The 23,465-nt window shown below is 45.7% G+C and overlaps 3 protein-coding genes across 3 annotated transcripts; all 3 read left to right on the top strand.

Moving 5' to 3' along the window:
• Positions 1–534: 534 nt before the first annotated feature.
• On the top strand, positions 535–1,206 carry LOC141020673 (putative F-box protein At5g52610). Its single transcript, XM_073495599.1, has one exon. It carries the CDS (start codon positions 535–537, stop codon positions 1,204–1,206), a length of 672 nt encoding a protein of 223 aa, XP_073351700.1.
• Positions 1,207–1,238: 32 nt separating this feature from the next.
• LOC109766435 (uncharacterized) lies at positions 1,239–1,793 on the top strand. Its single transcript, XM_040402818.2, has one exon. It carries the CDS (start codon positions 1,239–1,241, stop codon positions 1,791–1,793), a length of 555 nt encoding a protein of 184 aa, XP_040258752.2.
• A 2,686-nt stretch (positions 1,794–4,479) lies between these two features.
• LOC109766432 (uncharacterized) lies at positions 4,480–18,172 on the top strand. Its single transcript, XM_073495598.1, is given in 9 exon segments — positions 4,480–5,424; positions 10,497–10,896; positions 11,054–11,324; positions 11,434–15,127; positions 15,537–15,569; positions 16,769–16,889; positions 16,954–17,040; positions 17,158–17,240; positions 17,832–18,172. Coding segments are annotated over 9 exon segments (5,721 nt in total). The 3' UTR covers positions 17,919–18,172.
• Positions 18,173–23,465: the final 5,293 nt, after the last annotated feature.

Raw genomic sequence — 23,465 nt, 5'->3', positions numbered from 1 at the left:
TTTAGGTTTCAAAGAAACAAATGGTTGTTATTTTATCATATACATTTTCTATTGGAGATGCTCGAACTCCGTCAATGTCATGCTAATTAACAGCGTCAATGACATTGATTGGCCAGGGTCCTTCAGATGCTATGGAGTTGAACTTTTTGAGTTGAAAAGTAATAATACATTATTTCACCTTAAAAAAATTATAAAAACATTGCTGTGCAAATCGGATCGAGATAATTACAGTCCGAACTCCCCGCAAAATAACTCGAGATACACATTTACTCGCAGTCTCGTACGCTTGTAGGAAAATTACCTGTAACTTCTCTTTTTTTCAGGGGAACGACAGTATTTTGACTCGTACGACCCGGATACACCTTTTCTCTTGGGCTTTCTTGCTCCACCTCAACGTCCGCGCCGCCGCGCACGCAAACCCTCGCTGCCCGTTCCTGCTCCACCTATATTCAGCCTGATCACGACCAAGCTGGATAGCCGGCGCACGAGTCTCTAGTCTTCCGTCGTCCGTCCCGATCTGCAGACTGGCCGCGGATGGCGACGCGCGGCTGCAGGAAGAAGACGAGGGGCATGAAGAGGAGCCCCGTGTCCGACCTCTCGGACGATCTCCTCGTCGAGATCATCTCGCGCGTGCCCTACCAGTCCACCTGCTGCTGCAAGTGCGTCTCCAGGCGGTGGCGCGACCTACTCTCCCATCCCGACCACCGCAAGAAGCTGCCCCGGTCGACCCTCGCCGGCATCTTCTACCAAACCTTCGGAGGCAGTGGGCGCCTTCCCCCAGCTAGGTTTTGTGGCTACCGGAGCGTATCAGGGAACTTCTACTCTAGCATGGACCCCTCCCTCTCGTTCCTGCCCAAACGCAGGAGAGTTCAGTTTTACCTCTTGGACTGCTGCAATGGCCTCCTCCTCTCCCGCAACTGGGATCAGCCTTATGGTGTCAAGAACTTTGAATATGTGGTGTGTAATCCCGCCACTGAAAAGTGGGTCGTTGTGCCTGCCAGCGGATGGTCCTGCAAGGTGCGGATCACTCGCCTAGGGTTCGATCCGACTGTCTCCTCTCACTTCCATGTGTTCGAATTTGCAGCATCTGCTATCCCTAATGCTTATAGGCAGAATGATGTACACGCATCAAAGCAGTGGGAATCTACTCATCCAAAGCTAGAGTTTGGACACATCAAGTTGTTTGGGACAGCCCAATTTCGATAACCGACTATTCGAAAAGCGTATTTTTCAACAGGATGGTGCATTTATCTTCTCGATCATGTCATAATTCGGTTGTAGCAGTTGGTGTGGATGGAACTCGTGGGTTTATTCGTGTGCCTACTCCATGCGGTGGTAATGATCTTTATTTATCTCAAGGACAATTGTGTTTGGCACATAAGGATGCTTCTGAACTGTCAGTTTGGGCTCTTGAAGATTATAGTAGTGAAAACTGGACCTTGAAGTACAAGGTTAGCCACTTACAACTGCTCGGATTAATGTGTTCAATGTTTCTGGGCTATGTTTTTCCAAAATTTCGAGAAGGGGATTACCCCGGGCTCTGCATCCCAGGATGCACACAGCCAATGTTTCTGGGTTATTACAGGGTTATCTCGATCCACCCAGAACATAGTTTGATATTTTTTGTGTGTCAGAAATTGCACAAGCAGGGCGAACGATCACTGACGAAACTAATGTCGTATGACATGGATTCCAGGGAGCTGCATTTTATATGTGAACTTGGACGGGGCTGCAGGACTCCTTATCTTTCATATGTTCCTTTGTTCTCAGAGTCATTGGCAGATGGGCACTAGAAGTCTCAATTACATAGTGCAGCTTCACAATTGTGTATCTCTTTCGAAACCGGCCAATTGTAAACTTTTTAATGATATTGCAGTTAACTTTTCAGCATAAGCAACTGTAACTTGGGTGGACCATCAAAAAGTTGTGATAGTTTTGTTGGTGCTAGACTGCATTCATGTACGTACCTGAATTTATGCGGCTAGGAATTACAGTTAACATCTACAAGCATAATTTATTTGATTGTCGCCCTGTTCTGTTCGACGTGGTTCACCTAACAAGAGGAAACTAATGACATCGACATTCATACTCTTGTCAAGATAAATGATGGCTACTAAACTTCCAGACGCTCTGAAAAAAAAGGATGTCTATTCTGTAGTGTAAAAATCTCAAGTGAGGCTTAGGCGCTCTTGTATGCCAATGCATACTTAACTAGTTGCTTACCTGCATTCATGTGAGAGCATTGCTGTTATCCATGGAGAAGTGTTTGATTGTTTCACATTATAGCTACTTGCTTTTGCTTACTGCTGAACTTTTTATTTACTGCTGCATATGAACTTTGCGGACGCGGTGATGCAGAATTCAACTCTTTATTATTCTACATTCAGAAATAAACCTTCGTTTCAACTCCAGATAGGGAATTTACCAAACTATATTAGCTCTCTCCAAGTACTTAAGGCTAAGCTTTCTTGCGTGAGACACACAACAAAAGTACCCTATCCGCCGCTGCCCATCCACCCCTCCTCCCCCAGCTGCCCTTCCCCGCCACCGTGGAGCGGCGCCGTCGGGGGAAGCCCGGCCGGTGTAGGGGGCGGCGGGGCCGTCTCTTTCCTCTCCACTTGATTCCTGGGATGGGGCGGGCCATCTTACGAGCTGAGGCGCTGGCTGACACAGGTCCCACCACGTTGTATCGGTCAGCCGCGATACTCAGGTGATCCGATTGTTCAAGGATCGGCTTTGTAAGCGGGCTACCTCACCACCTTGTATCGGTCGGCTGTGTACTTTGTTTATAAAGCGGGGAGAAAGCCTGTTTCTAGAATTCTAGCCGGCTGAATGCCATTTTGCTATGTCGTGCTTGAATATCCGAATTCCTTTTTTTTGCAAAAATATCTCCTGGAAATGTTTCTTTATCTTCTATCAATAAATAACATGATCTATATTCATGGCAGTTTTTAATCAGGTGACTTGTCAAGTTTTGCAGGTTCAAAACTGTAAAACGTGTGGCATGGGGGTTGGCCCCTGGCCCCTGGAGCTGGGCTGCTAGCTCATGGTCTCCAATTTGTTATCGATGGGTCACCACCTGTTTCGATGACAGTGTGGCTTTGATTTGTTGGGTGTTCGAGGATGAGAATTCACGGAAAATCAGTTATTGGTTATGGTCCTAGCTTGATTATCTATCACAACAGTTAGTGGCTTCAACCTTCAAAATCCACATGCTCTGCTGTGATTTGTAACACAAGAGTTAGTTGTCCTTGTAGCGCGGTCATGGTGTGCTCCTGCTCACAATTTTTTATACATCCTGTCCTCGCTGAGTAAGTATGACAATTTGCAGATTTATCATCATAGACGTGTTAACATTTCCATCACCTCAGCCTTTTCACTGTACATGCCTATCTAGACCTCCGGAGAAAGTTTTGTACCCAAAAAATTCATAAGAAGGTTAAGATCAATGGTGGCTTGGGGCTTTGAATGCACACAATCAGTTCTAGACACAGTAAAAACACCAGGATGACAACAGTTACCAGGATACCTTTTAAGCATTGAAGATTTGATTAATTCACGAGTAAGAATATCGTCGGTTGTTATAAGAGCAAGGGCTCCGCCGCCTCCTCCTCCTCCTCCAAGAAAGGAAGTTAGGGTTCGTGCCTCTCGCCGGCGCCGGCGCAGGTCCGCCTCGTCTCCGGTGGCCCTAGGGCCATGGAGGCGCGGTGGATCCTGGCAAGGGCCGGCGGGAGGGCTCCGTTTTTAGTCTTTTTTTCAATCTTGTTAGGGTTTGTGTCCTACTCAGGAAGGCGAGACGGCGGCGGCTCCCTGAAGATGGAATAAAGGTCTCCCCGCCTAGCCCCCGTTCCGTCGGTGCGTCTAGCATCGTTTGTGGGCGTGTGAAGGTGTGCCTCCGGCAGATCTATCTTTGGTGGATTTGCTCGGATCTCGTCGTTGTTGGTCTACGATCGTGTGTCTTCGGTTTAGATCCTTCCGACCTACGTTATTTTTCATCGGCGGCGGTTACTGTTCTGGGGTGCTGGTCCTATGGGGCCTTAGCACGACGACTTCCCGACTGTCTACTACAACAAGTTGTGCCCGGCTCCGATGATGGAGGGGCGATGACGGCGGCGCCTTCGGCTCGCTTCGGTGCTTGTAGTCGTCGCTAGATGGTCTACGAATCTTGATGTAATTTTTATTTCTGGTGTTCGTTGTACTGCCATGATTGAAGATGAATAGATTCGAAGTTTTTCCAAAAAAAAAAATTCACGAGTAAAAATATTCTGGTGTTTTTTGCGAGGATTTGTTTATGGGACGACTCATGCGGCCGGCCCAGATAACTACAGCCCAGATACCTGCACCGGCTCGTCTCTCCTCTCCCACACAGCCGCCGCGCACGCACACAAACCCTCGATCCACAAGTCTCTAATCTTCTGTCCTCCGTCCAGATCTGCAGACTGGCCGGCGACGGCACTGCAGGGGCAGCGCTCCAAGAAGATGAGGGACACGGAGAGGAGCCCGGTGTCACAGTTGTCCGACGACCTCCTGGTCGAGATCATCTCACGCGTGCCCTACAAGTCCACCCGCTGCTGCAAGTGCGTCTCCGCGCGGTGGCGCGACCTCGTCTCCCACCCGGACCACCGCAAGAAGCTGTCCCTGTCGACCCTCGCCGGCATCTTCTACCAAACCTTCAGAGGGGAACGCTTCCCAGCTATGCTTTGTGGTTACCAAAGCGTGTCAGGGAACTGGTGCACTAGCATGGACTGCTCCCTCTCGTTCCTGCCCAAGTGCAAGAGAGTTAACATGTACCTGCTGGACAGCTGCAATGGCCTGCTCCTCTGCCTTTGCTGGAACCAACCTTCTGATGTCAATGGATTTGGTTACGTGGTGTGCAATCCCGTTACTGAGAAATGGGTGGCCCTACCTGCCACCACCTCGTCCAGCAAGGTGCGGACTGCCCGCCTAGGGTTCGACCCCTCTGTCAACTCCCACTTCCATGTGTTCGAGTTTGTTTCTACTATTGGTGTTGTGGATGTGAATATGCAGGGTCATGCAGGCAAGAAAAAATTGGGGGTCTACTCCTCCAAAACTGGAGTTTGGACACATGGAGTTGTTTGGGACAATCCACTTTCGGTATCCCGTTTCCCAAGAAGCATATTTTTCAACAGGATGCTGCATTTTTCTTCAGATAATAATTTGGTTGTAGCAATTGATGTGGAGGGAAATCACAGGGTCATTCGTGGCCCCATGCCAGATTCTGCTCGTGGTGTTCCTAATGTTTATCTATCACGGGGACAATTGCATTTGGCAAATGGGAGTGTTTCTGAACTCTCAATCTGGGCTCTTGAAGATTTTAGTAGTGAAAACTGGACCCTGAAGCACAGCGTTAGCCACTTACAACTGCTGGGAACAGAGTATTCAATGTTCGCGGGGAACTACAGAGTAATCTCAATCCACCCAGAACACAATGTGATATTTATTGTATGTGAGCAGTTGTACATGCTGAGTGGCCCATCACTGACGAAACTAATGTCATATGAAATGGATTCCAGGGAGCTGCGTTTTATATGTGATCTTGAATGGGGTTGCAGGACTCCTTATCTTCCTTATGTTCCCTTGCTCTCGGAGCCATTGGCAGATGGGCAATAGAAGTCTTCAATTAATTGTGTGGTGTCAAGTTTTGTATCTCTTTTTGTTTCGAAACGGAACATGTTTATCGTTTTTTTGATCTTGCGTAGACCTTTATGAAGTCGTGATAGTTTTGATTGGTGCTTGAGTGCACTCATGTATCTGACTTGATGCAGCTTGCTATGGCAGTTAACAACTTAGTGACTCTGCTTGTGTTTGTGCGCGTATATTAGCATCTCATGCAACTATAACACCATAGTAGCTCAGTCTTTTTTGCTTGTGTTTGTGCATGTATATTAGCAGCCCATGCAACTGTAACACCATAGTACTGAAACATAGCTAGATACTTTTAACATTTTATTTCATATGTCTTAGATATCTAAATTATGGTTTCTTTTTCTGACTAATTTATCTCTATTGTAATGTCTAGATTCAATATTTGTGCTTTGACCTTATATTTTTCACATTTAGATAATATTTGTCCTCGTATCACTACTGGAATTTATGAGTTTTCCGAGTGCCAAAAAAACTCGGCGAAAGCCGTTTCCCACTTGGCAGAGACTTTACTGAATGCAATTCCTGGCTAAGGGTACTCGGGCATAGCCCAAAAACCATGGGAAGAAGACCACACGACAACTAGATGGATATACTGAGCTAAGATTTGAAGATACTGTGTCTCTAATATTTATGAAATGATGTCAGAGGTTGGTGCGGTGAGTGCACATTAAATACTTACAAAGCCCAGATCAAGACCATAAATATCCTCCAGTACATTGAAAATTTGTTTCTCAATAAATGCTTCATTTTGTTGGTTGTTGTATACTACTCCCTCCATCCGGGTTTATTAGGCCCCTCTTATTTTGGACTAAGTTTGACCTATAGGTTGAACTAATAAAATGTATATGTCATAAAAATTATACCATCAAAAGCCCTTTAAAATCAAAATTCAATACTTTTGTAGCATATAATTTATATTTTCTTAGTCATATAGATGGTCGAAGTTTGGCCCAAAATACGAGGGGCCCAAAAAACCCAGCCCGAGGTAGTATATTATAGTAAAAAAGACTGAGCTATTGCAAAGCCAATTCAATTTGATGGTCATTGCATCCAACTTAAGGAGAATCATACGGTTGTAGCGATGGAAATGATGAATGACTTATATGTATTGATCCTAAGAGCATCTCCAACAGGCGCTCAAAAAATGCCTCACACGCTAAAAATAGTCGTTTTTGTGCACCGGAGACAGAAAATAGCGCTCTAGCAGACGCTGTAAAATAGAGCACGCACAAAAAGCATTAGCGCACGGGTTGCGCGCGGGCTGCTGCGCTGTAAATTTGGGCCGCTGGATTGTGTGCGCGGGCTGCTGCAGGTGGGGCCGCCGGCTTGGGCGCTGTGTTTTTGTGCATCTGGAGAACCTCTTCGTCGCTCCTGCGCGCATAAAGACTATTTTGGCGCTGTAAAAGAATTATACCGCGCCGAGGCGAAGCGCGCCTATTAGAGATGCTCGAAAGAAAGTTCTTTTTTCTTTTAAAAAATCATGTATCGCTCTCCCCATCCATTCATTAAATGGAAGCAACAGAGTTCACATAATACATCCTATATATATATATATATACTATACTTAACAAAACGAATATAACAAAACACTAATGAATTTCGGAAGAGTCATCTTAACTGTATTGTACACACGCAAGCAGACCCTTTGGGTGTGCATGACTATGGTATCAAGAAATAGCAAGCGCATATCAAAGGGTCCCCTATTTTCAGAATTAAAGGGTCTCATATTTTTGTTCTTGACAGCGCTACACAGGCTTACGCCGGCCTAAACCATTTTCATATCATAAACAAGACTAAGATACAACACAATAACTGCAACAAGCACCCCCCACACACAAGAAGGAACAAGGAACAACATAGGAGAACGAAAAATGAGCTACGACATGCAGGCAACACCAAGAACTTAGCACCCATCACCGTTAGGCAGATCGAGAAGAGTGGGAACTACCATTGTTGGATCAGTCGAAAGGAGATTCGACATCAAGAACACGCAGAGAAGAAGCTGCGTGCTACCCTACGATCAGTCTGCACCTTGAAGATCTAGGAGAGTCGCAACCACCGTTGAAGGGCTTCCCACTGTCTAGCCACGACGCGTGAGTGAGAGAGCCACGTACTGTGCCGAAGCGCAATGTTCCATCAAGACAACCTTGCACCTCCTTTGGACCACATCACGGCCACCAACACAAATAGAGAGAACCAGAGAACTATGCGAGGCAACCAAACCTCACGCGTCGTTGAAGGGAGCCGAACTCCGAGAGCTCACCGCTGCCACAAGCCCCAAGAGAGAGATCTGACCAACATCACCAGGATGACCAAGGCAAAGAACGCCGCCACAATCCATTTCCACTGCCACCACTAAACACTTCAGCGACCCAACCAACATTACTACATCGCTGCACACTGACAGACCCAAAACCTCATCACTGACCAATTTTTGGCCGGTCAGTGCCTCAGGTTCTGTGATGACTACCCTCATCATAGACCAACCAAAAACCGGTTATGACTCATTGTTGATGGCTGGACTGTTAGTAATGTAACTTTGATGACACAAAGAAAAAAAAATCGTTGTTGACAAACTTCACAATTGGTCGGTTAGTGATATGTTTAGGAAAGCACAAGAAGTAGTATAATCTCGGTAGACTAGCGCACATATTCATCCTATATATACTATACTTAAGCAAACACTAATAAAATCCGAAAGAGCCATCTTAACTATATTGTACACGCACAAGCAGATCATTTGGGTGCACAGGACTATAGTAGCAAGAAATAGCAAGCGCATACCATGGACACTTTTTCAGAATTAAAGCCCCCCCCCCCCCCCCCCCCCCCCGCTTTTTTCTTGATGGTGCTACAGCGGGCTTACACTCACTTGAACCATTCTCATAGCATAAATAAGACTGTGATAGAACACAACCACTATAACAAGTAGCATCTGACACACACAAGAAGGAACAAGGAACAACATAGGAGAACCAGAAACAAGCTACGATAAGCAGCCAACACCAAGGACTTTGGACCCATCACCAGTAGGCATACCGAGAAGAGCGAGAACTAGCATTGTTGAATAGAGAAGAAGCTGCCTGCTACCCTGCGATCAGTCTGCACCTTGAAGATCTAGGAGAGTCGCAGCCACCATCGAAGGGCTTCTCACTGCAAGATAACTTCTTCACGGGCACAGGTTGATCTAGTAGCCATGGCCTTTGAGTTTCATACAACAACCCATCATTGTGAAGGGTTTACACTCCATCGTATGGTACAACGCCCATGCGCGTCTGTGTTAGACAATGACATGATAGCAAGTTGCAATATTGAGCTTCAATGAAATGACTAACACGAAGAGCAACAAGAAGCAAAACTTACGAACTCTTCGAGTGACGTGCCCTTGGCCACCTCTTTGCAATTATCCATAAGCACTGCAATACTTGTTGAGGGCATTTTGAATAGCGTACTATGGATGGAGTAGTGACCCCATACCATGATCATGGATCACCTACATGTCGTAGGCCGCGTAGTGCTTGTGCTCATTGAACCAAATATGCACACTTACCCAAAATGTTGCATTATGATTCATGCCTTGAAACTTCACTTGTGGCCAACCACGCATCATGCAACAATTCATCTTTCTTCTTTGAATACATAACCATCATGTTTTCTTCAAAAGTCAACAGCGACAATGACAAAATATTCATGGTGACATTTGGCCGAACACTTGTCGAACGACGGCGACAACGAGGTCTCCGTCCGTGCGAGTGCCGAGTGGTATGGGGGAGGGGTGTGAACTATGAACATCTACAGTCGGGCGCCTCAAACCCGCCTCATATGCCCGGTCGGCCCGCCTGGTCACTGTCCGGTCACGATTTTTTGACCCAGACGCCCCCCTCAAACGGCCCTCAAAAGCCCGGGCAGACCGGCACCCCTCATATCCAACCCAAATATGGGGCAGATATGGGGGTGCCCGGACGCGCACGGGCATGCCCGTCACGTCGGACCCGACAGCCCGACGCCACCCCAAATTGCACCAAATCCACCCCGAAGACCAGCCGGATCCATTTGCTATCTCCTCTCTTCTTCCTCCTCCGCGCCGTCTGTCTCGCGCTCCGCCGCCGCGCCTGCTCCGCGGCCATTCCCAGGCTCTCCGTCGCTAGCTGCGGAAGAGCCCTCCCTTCCTCGCCGCGGGGGACGTCGTCGCCGGCCCGGACGCCACCGTGGTACATCCGGCAACTCTCTGGCTCCGTCTTGCGTTTGATGTGTTGGACACATTGTCCGACCGGATTTTTTGCGATTTTGTGAGGGAAAACGATGGATTCTGATGCTTCGTCGGAAGAGGCCAGAAATCCAGAAGATCAAGATGCAGCTCAGCTAATGAACTTTCTGCAGATGCATCAGAGTCTTTGAGATCAGCGGGTGCACACGCAACTACTCAATGATCTTGTGGAGTACATATGGACCGACAATGGCAACCAAGGAGCCAATGCTTGAGTTTGGCACTTAAAGTAAATTTTATGTAAACACTATCTATGCTTCGTACCAATATTTACTATTTACATGCAACATTGGCTTGTATGATCGACGTGCATGTATTTGCATGGATCTGCGAGTCCGGATTTGAGATAAGTGAATGCCGGAACGGAAATACGAGGATCTGTTCGAATGCCCCTGCAGGTGTGCTCGGACGCGTCCGCGGACGTATAGGGGGTCGGATTTGCCAAGTCGGGACTAGATCTAACCTGAACAGAAACGCAGCGCATGACGGCCCAAGACTTTTTTCTTGTTGAGAGAAACATACTAATATAAACAAACTAACCTGAGTAATTCCATTAAAAAAGGACTCCCGGCTGTATACTACTCCGACTCTGCTCTCACTCTCAGTGTTCTGCTCCACCGACCCGCAGACCGCAGCCACCGCTTCTCTACTGGATCTGATGGAAGAAACGTCGCTGGAGGCCGCGATTGGGTGGCTGGTGCAGGCCATCTATGCCAGCCTCCTAGTTGGCGGCGAGCTCGATGCTTGGATTCGCCGGGCTGGGCTCGCGGATGACATCGAGAGGCTCAGATCTGAGGTCGAGGGAGTCGAGATGGTGGTCTCTGCTGTCAAGGGGAGGGCGATCGGGAACAAGCCGCTGGCCCGATCGCTCGCCCGCATCAGGGAGCTGCTCTACGGCGCGGATGATCTGGTGGACGAGCTCGACTACTGGAGGCTCCAGCAGCAGCTGGAACTGGAAGGAGGTAAGCCCCCTAGATCCATCCAAGTTTTTTTTTGCCTCTTCTTTCGAATGTGTATGTTCAAATTAAATCTTTCATTCATACGAGGAAATCAAGTATAGAACATATGGACAAATAGCTCAAGAGTCAAATTTATGTTTCATATTTTCTTGTGGTACAGGCGCAAGGCACGACCTTGATGAACCGAATGCACATGGATCACTGCAATTGGAAAGATCGACTGAGAGTAGCAGTGTTGACAGATTAGGGTCCGAGTCCTGGGGACACTTTGATATCGAGGAGTTCCATGAAAATGGAGGGCCTGGCAGAGCAAGATGTAAACACTGTCGTGCCATGGTTGTGTGCACAGCTGACAAGGGGACACCTGTTTTGCGCAAGCATCTCAAGAGTAAAGGTTGTAAGAAGAAACGTGGAGCGAGTGAACCTTCAAGGTAACTGAGAAAATTATATCTTCATTGGTTGTCAGCACATTTTAAGAGTCTTCTGTATACATCTATGGTGGTTCTAACAGCCAATCCACCATTTTTTTTCTTATTGCAGCACTGGTGATGCTACTGCAAGTGCTACTTCTACTGCAACTGATGGTATTTCATCCACCAGAAACATGAGAGAGGCTGAGGTTGAGGAGCCAAAACACGGCACCATATCCGAGACATACACTTGGGATAAGGACAACTTTTCCAATAGGATAAAAGACATAACTCATCAGCTGCAAGGCATCTGAGGAGATGTGAGAGCGGCTCTGATGATACTTGGGTCAGACTCTAGCGCAAGTTCAAATCACCATGTAGAACATCCACACCGTAGAACATCAAGTCTTGTTCAGGGAAAAGTTTATGGGAGGGATCATGAGAAGGCAGAAATCATACGGCTGGTAAAAAGACACAAATTATCTAGCAGTGTAACTGTTCTGACTGTTTTAGGCATTGGTGGGGTTGGGAAGACAACCCTTGCTCAACTGGTATACAACGATCCATCCGTGGAAAGTCAATTTGACCATAGGATATGGATTTCAGTGTCCAACAAATTTGATGAAACGAGAATCTCAAGAGAGATGTTGGATTTTGTGTCCCAAGGAACACATGAAGGGCTGTACAGCTTTGCCAGGCTTCAGGAGGTCTTGAGAGGTTGTATTAAATCAAAGAGGGTTCTACTTGTTTTAGATGATGTCTGGGATGACATGAATGATTGCCAGTGGAACCAACTATTAGCCCCTTTCAATTCTGACAATGCAAAAGGCAATATCATACTTGTGACAACTAGAAAACCATCTGTTGCAAAAAGGAGAGGTACGGTTGAACCAATTAAGTTACCTGGTTTGAAAGAAGATGATTTTTGGATATTGTTTAAAGCGTGTGTGTTTGGTGATGAGAACTATGAAGTGAAAGGTAGTCTTAGGACTTTGGCATGGCAGATAATAGAAAAGTTGAAAGGAAACCCGCTAGCTGCAGAAACTGCAGGGGCATTATTAAGACAGCATCTTACCAGTGAACATTGGAGTAACATTCTGAAGAACGAAGATTGGAAATCCCTGCATCTCACAAGAGGCATTATGCCTACTTTGAAGCTTTGTTATGATCAACTGCCCTACCATTTACAACAATGCTTCTCATATTGTGCTATATTCCCTTGCAATTATCGGTTTCTCGCTGAGGAGATAGTTCGTATTTGGATTTCACAGGGATTTGTGAAGTGTAGTCATTCAGGTATGAGATTGGATGAGATAGGACGGCTCTATCTGACTAATTTAGTGAACCTGGGCTTCTTTCAGCAGATTGAAGAAGGCTACTCTTCAAACAATCAAACTACTTATGTTATGTGTGCTCTTATGCATGATTTCGCAAGGGTAATTTCAAGAGCTGAGTGTGCAACTTTGGATGCTCTACAGTGCAATGAAATTTCATCAACTGTGCTACATTTGTCAATAGTAACTGGTCGTGTGTATTGGTATGATGAGAAGTTTCAAGAGATATTGCGAAATACATTGAAAAAAGTAAAAAATTTGAGATCATTGGTCTTAATTGGACAGTACGACTCCCAATTGTTCCAACAAGTATTTGAGAAGGCACACAATTTGCGTCTGTTACAAGTATCTGCAACTGCTGGGTCTCATTCCTTCCTATGCGGTTTGGTAAATCCTACACATCTTCGGTATCTAAACCTACAGGATGCTCATGTTTGGCCGGAAGATTTACCTCAAGTTTTGAGCAAGTTTCTCCACCTTCAAGTATTAGAAGTTGGCTTATGCCATGATACTTCGTTTACCCTTGAGCGGATGGTTAATCTAGAGGATTGTGGTGAAAGGCTTATATTTCCATCTCTGGAAAGACTTCCGTTTCTTACGACGTTCAAGTTGAGCAACCTGCGGAAAATTAGAGAAGTATCAGTTCCATCATTGCAGGAGCTGATTTTAGTTGAAATGCCAGAGTTGGAGAGATGTACCTGCACTTCCCTAGGGGATTTGAACTCTAGTTTAAGGGTACTGGAGATTCGGAGCTGCCCTGCACTCAAGGTGTTCGATCTGTTTGAGAAAGGTCATAACTTTGCTGAGCAGCCGTCATTGTTTGAAGGTCATAACTACGGAACTGAGTGGAAGCTATGGTTGCCCGGTCTTAGAGTACTCACAGTAATCAATTGTCCTCATTTACTGATGCCGTGTCTCCTACCACATTCAACTAATGTTTCTAGACTGCACATCGACGGAGTTCCAACACTTCTGAAGATGGAGGGATCGTCCACAGAAAAACTAGAAATTTCTCCAAATAGTCGATCTGGTGAGAATTCCGGTGAGACATTGAGATTGGATGGAAAAATATTGTCATTCCATAATTGGGGGGACCTAAAATCCTTGAGCATATCATTTTGTGGAAACCTAACATCTATTTCATTTCGAAGTCTTAATCAGCTCTTCTCTTTAAGGGATCTCCGTATAGTAGGGTGCAGAAAACTTTTCTCTTCAGATGTTCGGCCAGAGCTTACTGATGAATATGCGATAGGTGCATATCGGTTTGGCCTCCGGTGTCTCAGAAGTCTCTATATTAGTTCATCAGGAATAACAGGGAAGTGGTTATCTTTGATGTTGCAACATGCGCAGATCCTGAAGGAATTGTGCTTAAATGACTGCCCTCAGTTTACACAGTTACAGATCGAAGAGGAAGAGAACAGTCAACCAAATTTTATCTCAGCCCCAGAGACTTCATCAAGCTGGGGTCCAGATGGACTTTTGTGCATTCCATTAAATCTCACCTCCTCTCTAGAAAAGATAGCTATTTCTCGAAGCCCTTATTTGAGATTTTACGGGAACAAGGAAGACTTTGCTGGATTTACCTCCCTGCAGGAGCTAATAATTCGATGCTGTCCTGGGCTGCTCTCATCCTTGGTGCATAATGACGGAAATGATGTCCAGGCAAACAGAATATGGCTTCTTCCGCAGCCACTTGGACAAGTTGTGATCAGTCATTATGACCACAAAACACTATCACTCTGCTTCATGGGTAATCTCACTTGTCTCAAAAAATTGGAAGTATTGGAAAGCCCAGGCTTGGAATCTCTACAGCTGCATTCCTGCACATTGCTTGAAGATTTGAGAATTCGTGAATGCAAACAGCTTGCCACAGTAAAGGGAATGCAATCCCTTGTGAACCTCATGAATTTGGAAGTACAAGAAAACCCTAGTTTGGTATCTCTACAGTTGCATTCCTGCAGGTCGCTGGAAGATCTGAGAATTGAAAAATGTGAATCACTCATCGCACTAGAGGGCTTGCAATCCCTTGTGAACCTCAGGAATTTGGCCCTACTCAACTCCCCTGGCTTGCCTCCATATTTCGAACGTTTGTCGGGGCACTATGAGCTGGGCCCTCGACTCGAAAGTCTTCACATTGATGACTTGTCTCTCCTTACCATGTCACTGTGCAATGGCCTCACTTGCCTCCAATGCCTACGACTTGAGAAGCTGGAACAGGGAGGGACAAGACTAACAGATGAGCAAGAGAGAGCGCTACTGCTCCTCAGGTCCCTGCAAAACCTTGAATTTCTTGATTGTTTCAACCTCGTACATCTTCCTGTGAGACTGCACAGCCTTCCTTCCCTCAAGGCATTGAGTATCGTTTGTTGTGATGACATCCCAAGGCTGCCTAAGAAGGGCCTCCCATCTTCGCTGGAAAGGCTAGTGATATACGATTGCAGTACTGAGCTAAAAGAACAGTGTGAATCGCTAACAAGAGGCAAGCTAAGGGTTGTGATGAATGACTGAATTTTGCGCAGGGCGATGCAGAAACATCTTCTTTCAAGATTCAAGACGCGTGTCCTTGTTTGGGGATATGTGCTACAGCTCACCGCTAGGTTTACAACTGTTCTACCATTGATCATGTTATCTTGTGAATTGACATAACTCAGCGTCGTGCTAAAATGAGCAGTCTCTCTGCAAGCATTTGAAGATGTTGAACATATTGTTGATGCAGTAACCATCTTTAGGATCATGACATATACCGTATAATTATAAGGTATTGGAGAGAGTGCTCAGGCCATCCCTGTTTCTCCTGGGCGACCTGTTATATAACCTATGTTTGAAGAAATAAATTATGCTAGACATATTTATCTACTCTTGTGAGTTATGAGTATCAAATACTTGTCTTATTCTGCAGAGTTTTGATTTCACACCAGAACCTCATCCTCTGGTAATTTTTGTCTTATTCTGCAGAGTTTTGGTGTCTCATAATCTCATCTCTGCTATTAACATGTTCGGATTTCTGGAAGCAAACTGGTAATTTTTGCTCTATTATTGCCGTCATGCCAACTAAAAGCAGTCAACAGTTTCTGGCCCAGTAATTCGGTGTGGCCCGAGTGCTTTGTAATTGTAAACTGGATGGTGTGGTTTCATCAAATGGAATCGGGGTGAGAGCCCTTTTGATCTAAAAAAGGAAAAGAGCAGTCAACAGGTAACCCTATCTGTTTCATTATTTGTTATTCAGTCTCATATTGTGGACTGAAATAGCTGATTAATGACTGCATGCAGAAGATGCATCCACAGATGCATGTGGCCTCAATGCCTTTATGCAGCTGGCTTTATGTCATTTCGTAGACTGAAAATTTTCTGAATTCATTCCTTCCACCTGAAGTAGAAGACTTTTTATGGTGTCAGTTAGTAAGCTAGCTATCTGAACACTGTAGAACATGTTGAGACAATATTAACCTATTAAAGGACCAGTATTCGTTTCGTCAACCAACAGTTATGTCACAGTTATAAGCTAGCTATCTGAATAAACTTAACTTTGCTTCGCTGAAAGTGACACTTAAGTACTTGATAAATATTTGGCTTCAGGTTTGAGTAAGAAGTGGCAGTGAAGTCCTTGTCATGATAATCGGTGTATTACATTGCGTTGCAAAACTCAAGTTTCTTGTCACCTGTTCTTAATGTCCAGCATGGAATTCAAGATATTGCTGTGGAATGGCCAAAGTCTGTGTTGCATTCCATTGCATTGCATGCGTGTGGCTAGAAATTGCTGACTTGCCGGCATGAAGTAAATCAGCCTGATTCCATGCAAAGTCAGTGGTACTTTCTGCTATCGGAGATGCATGCTGTAGAATGTACTCCTGTATACTCTGTATTGCTCCGAGTTCTGCTTGCCAACTTACAGCTCCCCTGGCTCCGGCTATGGAGCAAGGAGTGCAGATTCATGATTCTGGAACAGCCGAACAGGGTGTTTTAATCTGCGCAAAGTCAACAAGGATTTCTATTAGGAGCCAACCCTGAGCTATAATAATACGAGACGAACAAAACCTCGCTCGTCGCCGTCCTGGCATCCCGCTTGTCCCCACATGCTCCGTATTTCTGTCTCTGCTGGTGCCACCACTACTCCCTGCTTGTTGCTGCCAGTCGAGCAAGATGTCCGGTGCTGCGGTGGACAAGGACAAGACGCCGACGGAGGAAGAGAATAAGAATCCGGCGTGGGAGGATGAGGAGGAAAAGGATCAGGCGAGAAAGGAGGTGGTTACAGGTCTGAACTTTGATCCTCTTTTCCACCTATACTTAGCATGATTTATTTTCAGTATTCTCTGTAGTTTATAAGCAGCAAATGCCACCAGGGAATGCTCCATGTTGTAAGAAATTTGTGAACTCTGAACCTAGTCAAGTGCTTCTACTACAAGGTACTATATAGGTACCTGATATTTGGAAACTGTCAAATGCCTTTACCTGCTCACACAATATCCCTGAAACAGCAACTGTTCCACTGGTTTTCTGAAACAGCAACTGTTACAGTGAAGAAAAACCCATGACTGGTTTGTCACAGCCAAAGGTGGGTGCAGGAGATGATGATGATGCGCTGCTAATATTGGACTTGCCAGTGGTAAGCTCATTTTCATAATCAAGAAACATGCTTGTGGCCTTAACAAGTAACACTACCTGACATTTTCTTACTTTTATGCACATGGACAGTATGTATAATGACACCTGAAGCATTTTGGTACTGCATGTCAGTATGTATAATGATTTATTTTTAGTATTATCTTTTCAGTTAAGAGTCATTTTTGTGGCAGCCCAGAGATAGGAACACTGTGTCTAGTCAAGACCTACTTAGCAACAAATTAAGAGTAAGTGGCATCTCGAGAAAATTGAAGTTAATTGATACTAAAGTCCCCATGCTACCTGCTTGTTTTAGTGAAAGGACCAAACCAAATATCCTTCATTTTTAGTACCAGTACATGCCACTCTTAATTTTTATATAACCAATAATCTGAATTGGTGAAGATTATTAGTATTAATCTGTACAATAGCTTATTTTCATCAGTGCTAGCTAGCTGCATGTCCCAGTTCAGTACACGTGCATGTCCGCATGTTTGCTAGCTGCATGTATGTTATTTGAACAAATGATCGGCATGAAAAAGCTTGATACTATAAGCTACAAAGTAAATTCCTGAAACTTTGTTCTAATATTCAGGACAGGTCTTCAGAGCAGCAGCCATTGACTTGGAAAAGTTCAGGACTAAAATTTGATGTTCAGGAGAATCAAATTCATCGTAAATAAGGGGCTGCCATTGACTTGTCGTTCGTCGCAAAGTTCAGGAGAATCTGAATGTATGTTCAGAACTATGAAATCTGGTGTTCAAGCAGATGTTCAGGATGTGAAATCTGAAACCTGAATCCGATGTTCATGCTAAGCACTGATGTATGCTCACTGAGATTATGTTAGTTTTAAAACTGCTCGTTGCTCCGTTTGATAAACTGAATCTAACATTGTATCAAATGGACCGAAGATTTGCTCGTTGCGCATTTGAAAAACTGAATCTAACATTCTATCAAATGGACTGAAGATTTGCTCGTTGCCGCATTTGAAAAACTGAATCTAACATTATATCAAATGGACCGAAGATTTGCTCGTTACTGCATTTGAAAAACTGAATCTAACATTGTATCAAATGGACCGAAGATTTGCTCGTTGCTGCATTTGAAAAACTGAATCTAACATTGTATCAAATGGACCGAAGATTTGCTCGATGCTGCAAATCTGAATGTAGTTTGAACATTGTTCAGGATTGTAATCTGAATGTGAAACTGATAGAAAGCTACTCCCTCCGTCCCATAATGTAAGACGTTTTTTGACACTACACTAGTGTTAGAAAACGTCTTATATTATGGGACAAAGTAGCATTGATGTATGTTCAAGCTGGATTGCACATGGACACTGAAGTCGTATATAGCTAGTTTGCAAACTAGCGTGCTCATCGGGACACAAAGCTGGCTGTACGCACCATACCTGGCCATGGGAAGCCCGGCCCGGCCGGCCCGGCCCGGCCCGACCAGGCCTGAAAAAGCCCGACCCAGCCTGGCCCGACGCTGCCCCCGGGCCGGGCTCGGGCCTGGGCCCGTCATTTTTGCATTTCTTTGAAGGTCGGGCCGGGCCGGCCCGGAGCCCGATGGGCTTTTATGTGTTTGGGCCGGGCTCTGGCCTAGAAAACAGGCCCGATGGCCGGGCTCGGGCCTGGGTTTTTTCGTCGGGCTTGGCTAGGCCCGGCCCGAAGCCCGGCCCGGCCCGAGGTATGGCCAGGTATAGTACGCACTAATGAAAGCAGCTAAACTGATGCGGACGTCTGTGCATAATGGGCAGTCAAAACATGCGGACGCGGACACCGTTAACTGCGGCATTAGGAGAGACGTCGGTGTCAACTGCGGGATTAGGAGGGACGTCGAGGATGGCAGTGGGGCGTGAGGATGAGATTGTGTTTTTTTTTGAGAAACAGGGGAGAGATTGTGTAGGTTTCGGTGTGAGGAAGCGAAAATAAAAATATAAATATAAATGATATGGCTCCTCAAGAAGCCGTCGCCGCCTCGTCTTCTTGAGTAGAACACAAATCAAACTTGAAGAAGCATGTGAAAACGGAGCCCTCCCGCCGATAAGGACCGGGATCCACTGCACACCCATGGCCCTAAGGCCACAGGAGACGTGGGAGATCGGCGGTGCCGCCGACGGGAGGCAGAAAGCCTAGCCGCCTTTCCTTGGAGGAGAAACAAAGGGCATGTGATGACTTCATTTATTGTCATGCATGACACATAGTAGCATATCATTTAATATGAAACGGTACCATGATATGATACTCAAACCTCTTTTTCTTCATTTAATTATATGTCATCTCATAAAAATTTCCTAGTTGGCACCAAGGCCGGTCCTGAGATTTTAGTGGCCCGGGGCGAGACTAAAACCCGGGGCCCTTAATGTAGACATCGAAACAATAAAAATCAATATACATATATGTGAAATTTTACCAATAACACTTTAAATGCACCCAAAATCAGTATATGTATCAAATAATTTATAAATATTATGTAAAAATGTCCTAATCCATCATGTGCTAAGGATCTCTGATTCCTGCATCTTGCTAATGCTATACTTGGAGACCTTACAATAGAAGCAAAAAACATTGTCGACATCTATTGAATAAACTAGCCACTTTCAATCATGTTCCTTCTCATTGCTTAATTTCCTATGATAATGAGCATATGAAAAACTGTCTTCCTGCATCATCTAGATGGTATGCCATTTTTTTGTCCTCTCACATAGGCCCTTTCTCAACCAAGATATCTATTGCTTTATTATCAAGATTATTCCAATTTCTTTCATAAATATTAGCAGTATAAACTGGTTGTTCATCAACAGTAGACGGACTGTGCATGTGAATTACCTACATGCTCAGAGGCGACATTGATGTTGATGTCGACATTTCTTCTTACTGATCAAATTCTGAACTTCGATTAGTTTGTTGCCTTTCCTCAACTATCGCCAACTCTCTTCAAAACAAATTATGAATATTTCACACTGTGATTGTACCAAGTCACAATGCTGAAAATAAATAATTCACCATAATAGATGAATAATACTTTCTTCCAGACAACAGAATAAGACACAATGCTGAAATAATAATTATTTTTGCATCAATAGACAATGTTGAGCAGTGCCGATGTGCGGCTATTCATCTACGAGACTAGGAACCTCGATATGAATAGAAGATATACCTTGGGTGGTCGAATCGTTCATAGTTGCAGAGCAAATCATGGTTGCGACGGCCCGTAGGGAATTGAAATTTGGCGGACGATCTGAATTAGGGAGGAAAATTGAATTTAGAAGAAAAGGGAAAAAGAGCGGCAAGCGCGCAATCACCTAGAGACCAGCGTCGGCGGCTGCTGGGAAATTGAGAATCGCTGCCTGAAATGCATGTGTGATGGAGGATCCGGCTTGCCTGATCCCTCCCCATGTTCCCATCCATGCTCCCGCTTCATCCTACGACTGTTTTTTTTTTCCTTTTTCCTTTCTAATCTAATCACCCTCACTGATTTTAAGAGATGGGGCCGGGCCTTATTAGAAAGGGGTTAATCAGTTTCTTTTTTTCGGCATGCACTTACTAGCTAACGAATGGGAAGGATCAATCAGTTCCTTTTTTTCGACGTGCTCGTATTAACTAGGAACGAATCAATCGCTGGCTCCTTTCCTGGCTACTAGTACGTGCGTACGTTTCAGCCTGCTGCGTGAGGCCCTGCCGTCAAAATTGATGACCGAAAATATGTTTCGCCATAGCCTACTTTGTACACACCCTGGCGAGGGGCCCCTCGATTTGGGGGGCCGTGGCGGCCGCCACCTGCCCCCCTCAGGGCCGGCCCTGGTTGGCATGCATGATACTATCTATAATACTACCATTACGAGCAGCCTAAAGACAGCCCGGGAGGATGGCCGTTAACTAGCTGTGACCTCGGGACGGCTCAGCCTCATAAGTACATCTGTTCCACGAATGGGTTGACGTTTGCTGTCGAAATAAATGCGCCAGTGTGCTCTGATCGGAAACTAACATAATTTAATACAATGTTAGATACAGTTTATCAAATGCAGCAATGAGTAAATCTTCAATTGCGATGCACCTGAACACAAACGAGAATACATTGCAGGGCGCCGATCCACATGCGAATGAATAGGGGAGATTTCGGCCCGGATCATCTTAGCCTAGGCTCAGAATTGGATATCACTTCCTTTAGGGCGTTTGTAACCGATCCCCTATATATAACGGAGGATCCGGCGGAGTAAACCCTGACTCCACTAAGTTTTGGCCGGATCTAGCTGATCTAGAAAACCAAATTTGCATAAAGTTCGATATAGATTCAATTTAAACGGCTGAAATTTGACATAATGTACATATAAGCATTAACTTAAATTAAACTTCATCTTAAACTCAACCATACTCTAATCACTCTTATAGAGTGCTAGCCAATTTTCTTGCGACATCCCACCGGTCATGGGGTCCAGCACTGTGCCGTCATCGCCACAGTCGGGGAAGATGCGCCGCCATTCTTCAATGTCGATGTCCTCCCCGTGAACCGCGCACTCGACCAAGAGCTTCCGCTCTGCCTCCACCAGCTTTGGGTATTGGTGAGGGAGGTCCATGTACTCCTCGTCGGCAACCTTTGTCGCGAGGCGCTCCCTCACCTCCCGGTCCTCCCTGGCCACTGATGTACTCACCGTTCCCGATGGCGACGGCTGGAGCTCGACGGGATCGTCCCCCATGGGAAGTTGAGGTACTCCAGGGAGCCGTGCAACCGAATCTGCCACCGGTCATACTCGGGGACGATGAGTTCGGCCGTGTGGAAGGGTCCGAGCCAATGGCATTGGTGGGTGTCGCCGTTCGTGATCTCCGCCACCCACGTCCCCCACTCCCTATGTCGGATACTGGGGGTAGTACTTCCTCTGTGGCTGCCGTGGCACGGGGAGTTTGGGGAAGCCGGCGAGGCGGCCCGATGAGGCCGCATCATCATGGCGGCGGCGGCTTGAGGAGGAGCTGCTTGAAGACGCGCGGCTCACGTGGCGGTGGAGATCGATGAAGGGGACCTCCGGTCACGGGGTCCGGCCATTGGGAGGAGGTGGCGGCGGGGGGGGGGGGGGGGGGGGGGGGGGTGGTGGTGGTGTTGGTGGTGGGAGGGGGCGGCTGCAAGGAGGAAGGCAAAGGAGGCAGGGAGAGGAGTGAAGAATTTTTACTCCACCGCTAAGCGTGGAGTAAATATAGGCTAGGGATACAGCCTGGAGGATAAATTTTACTCCTCTACCAGCTATTGGATTATGTTGTTTGCAATCCCACCACTGAGAAATGGGTGTCCGTGCCTGCCACCGACTGATCCTGCAAGGTGCGCGTCGCTCGCCTCGGAATCGACCGGGCCGTTACTTCTCACTTGCATGTATTTGAGTTCATAGATGAGGAGTCGTGGGGTATGGGCGAGCACGAGCAAAGCAAGTGCTATGGACGCATCCAAACACTAGCAATTTACTCGTCCAAAGCTGGAGCGTGGAAATATCAGAACAGTTGAGCACGGTCCATTTGCGATACCCAAGAATTCACTCGGCTCATTTTTAAACGGGATCCTAAATTTGGCTGCCTATAATAATTTAATTGTAGCTGTTGATGTGGAAGGACATAATTGGTCGCTTGTTCATATTCCTAAGCCACCGTACTATGCTGGTGATATCAATGGCATATTACCATCACAGTGACAGTTGTATTTTGCAAATAGTACTGCTGATCCTGATTGTTCTGAATTATCAATCTGGGTTCTTGACGACTTCATTACAGGAAAACGGACTTTGAAGCACCATGTGAGCCACTTACAGTTTTTGGGAACAAAGTATTCATCGTATGCGAATAATTAGTGTTATTTCAATGCATCCAGAACCCAGTTTGATTTTTATAGTCGATGGGCATGACAAGACACTAATGTCATATGACATGGATTCTAGGCAGCTGCGTTATACTCCTTGTGTTCCTAAATATAAGTCTTTTTTAGAGATTCGAATAAGTGACTACATACGGTGCAAAATGAGTGAATCTACATCTAAAATATGTCTATATACATCTAAAAGTAGTCTATAGTGAAATCTCTAAAAAGAATATTTAGAAACAGAGGGAGTATATGTCAACCTGGCTCTGAGTGTAAAGCTGAAGCGCCTGGCAGTCATTGACAGATATGCACTAAATGTCTTAGTTGCATGCCGCAGCTTCAAAATTGCCCATGTTTCTGATGATAATGGAGTTAGGTCTTCAAT

This window comes from Aegilops tauschii, chromosome 3 (assembly GCF_002575655.3).
Source record: "Aegilops tauschii subsp. strangulata cultivar AL8/78 chromosome 3, Aet v6.0, whole genome shotgun sequence".
NCBI lineage: Eukaryota > Viridiplantae > Streptophyta > Magnoliopsida > Poales > Poaceae > Aegilops > Aegilops tauschii.
The sequence above is the reverse complement of the archived record's forward strand: the minus strand, read 5'-3'. Positions and strand labels throughout refer to the sequence as shown.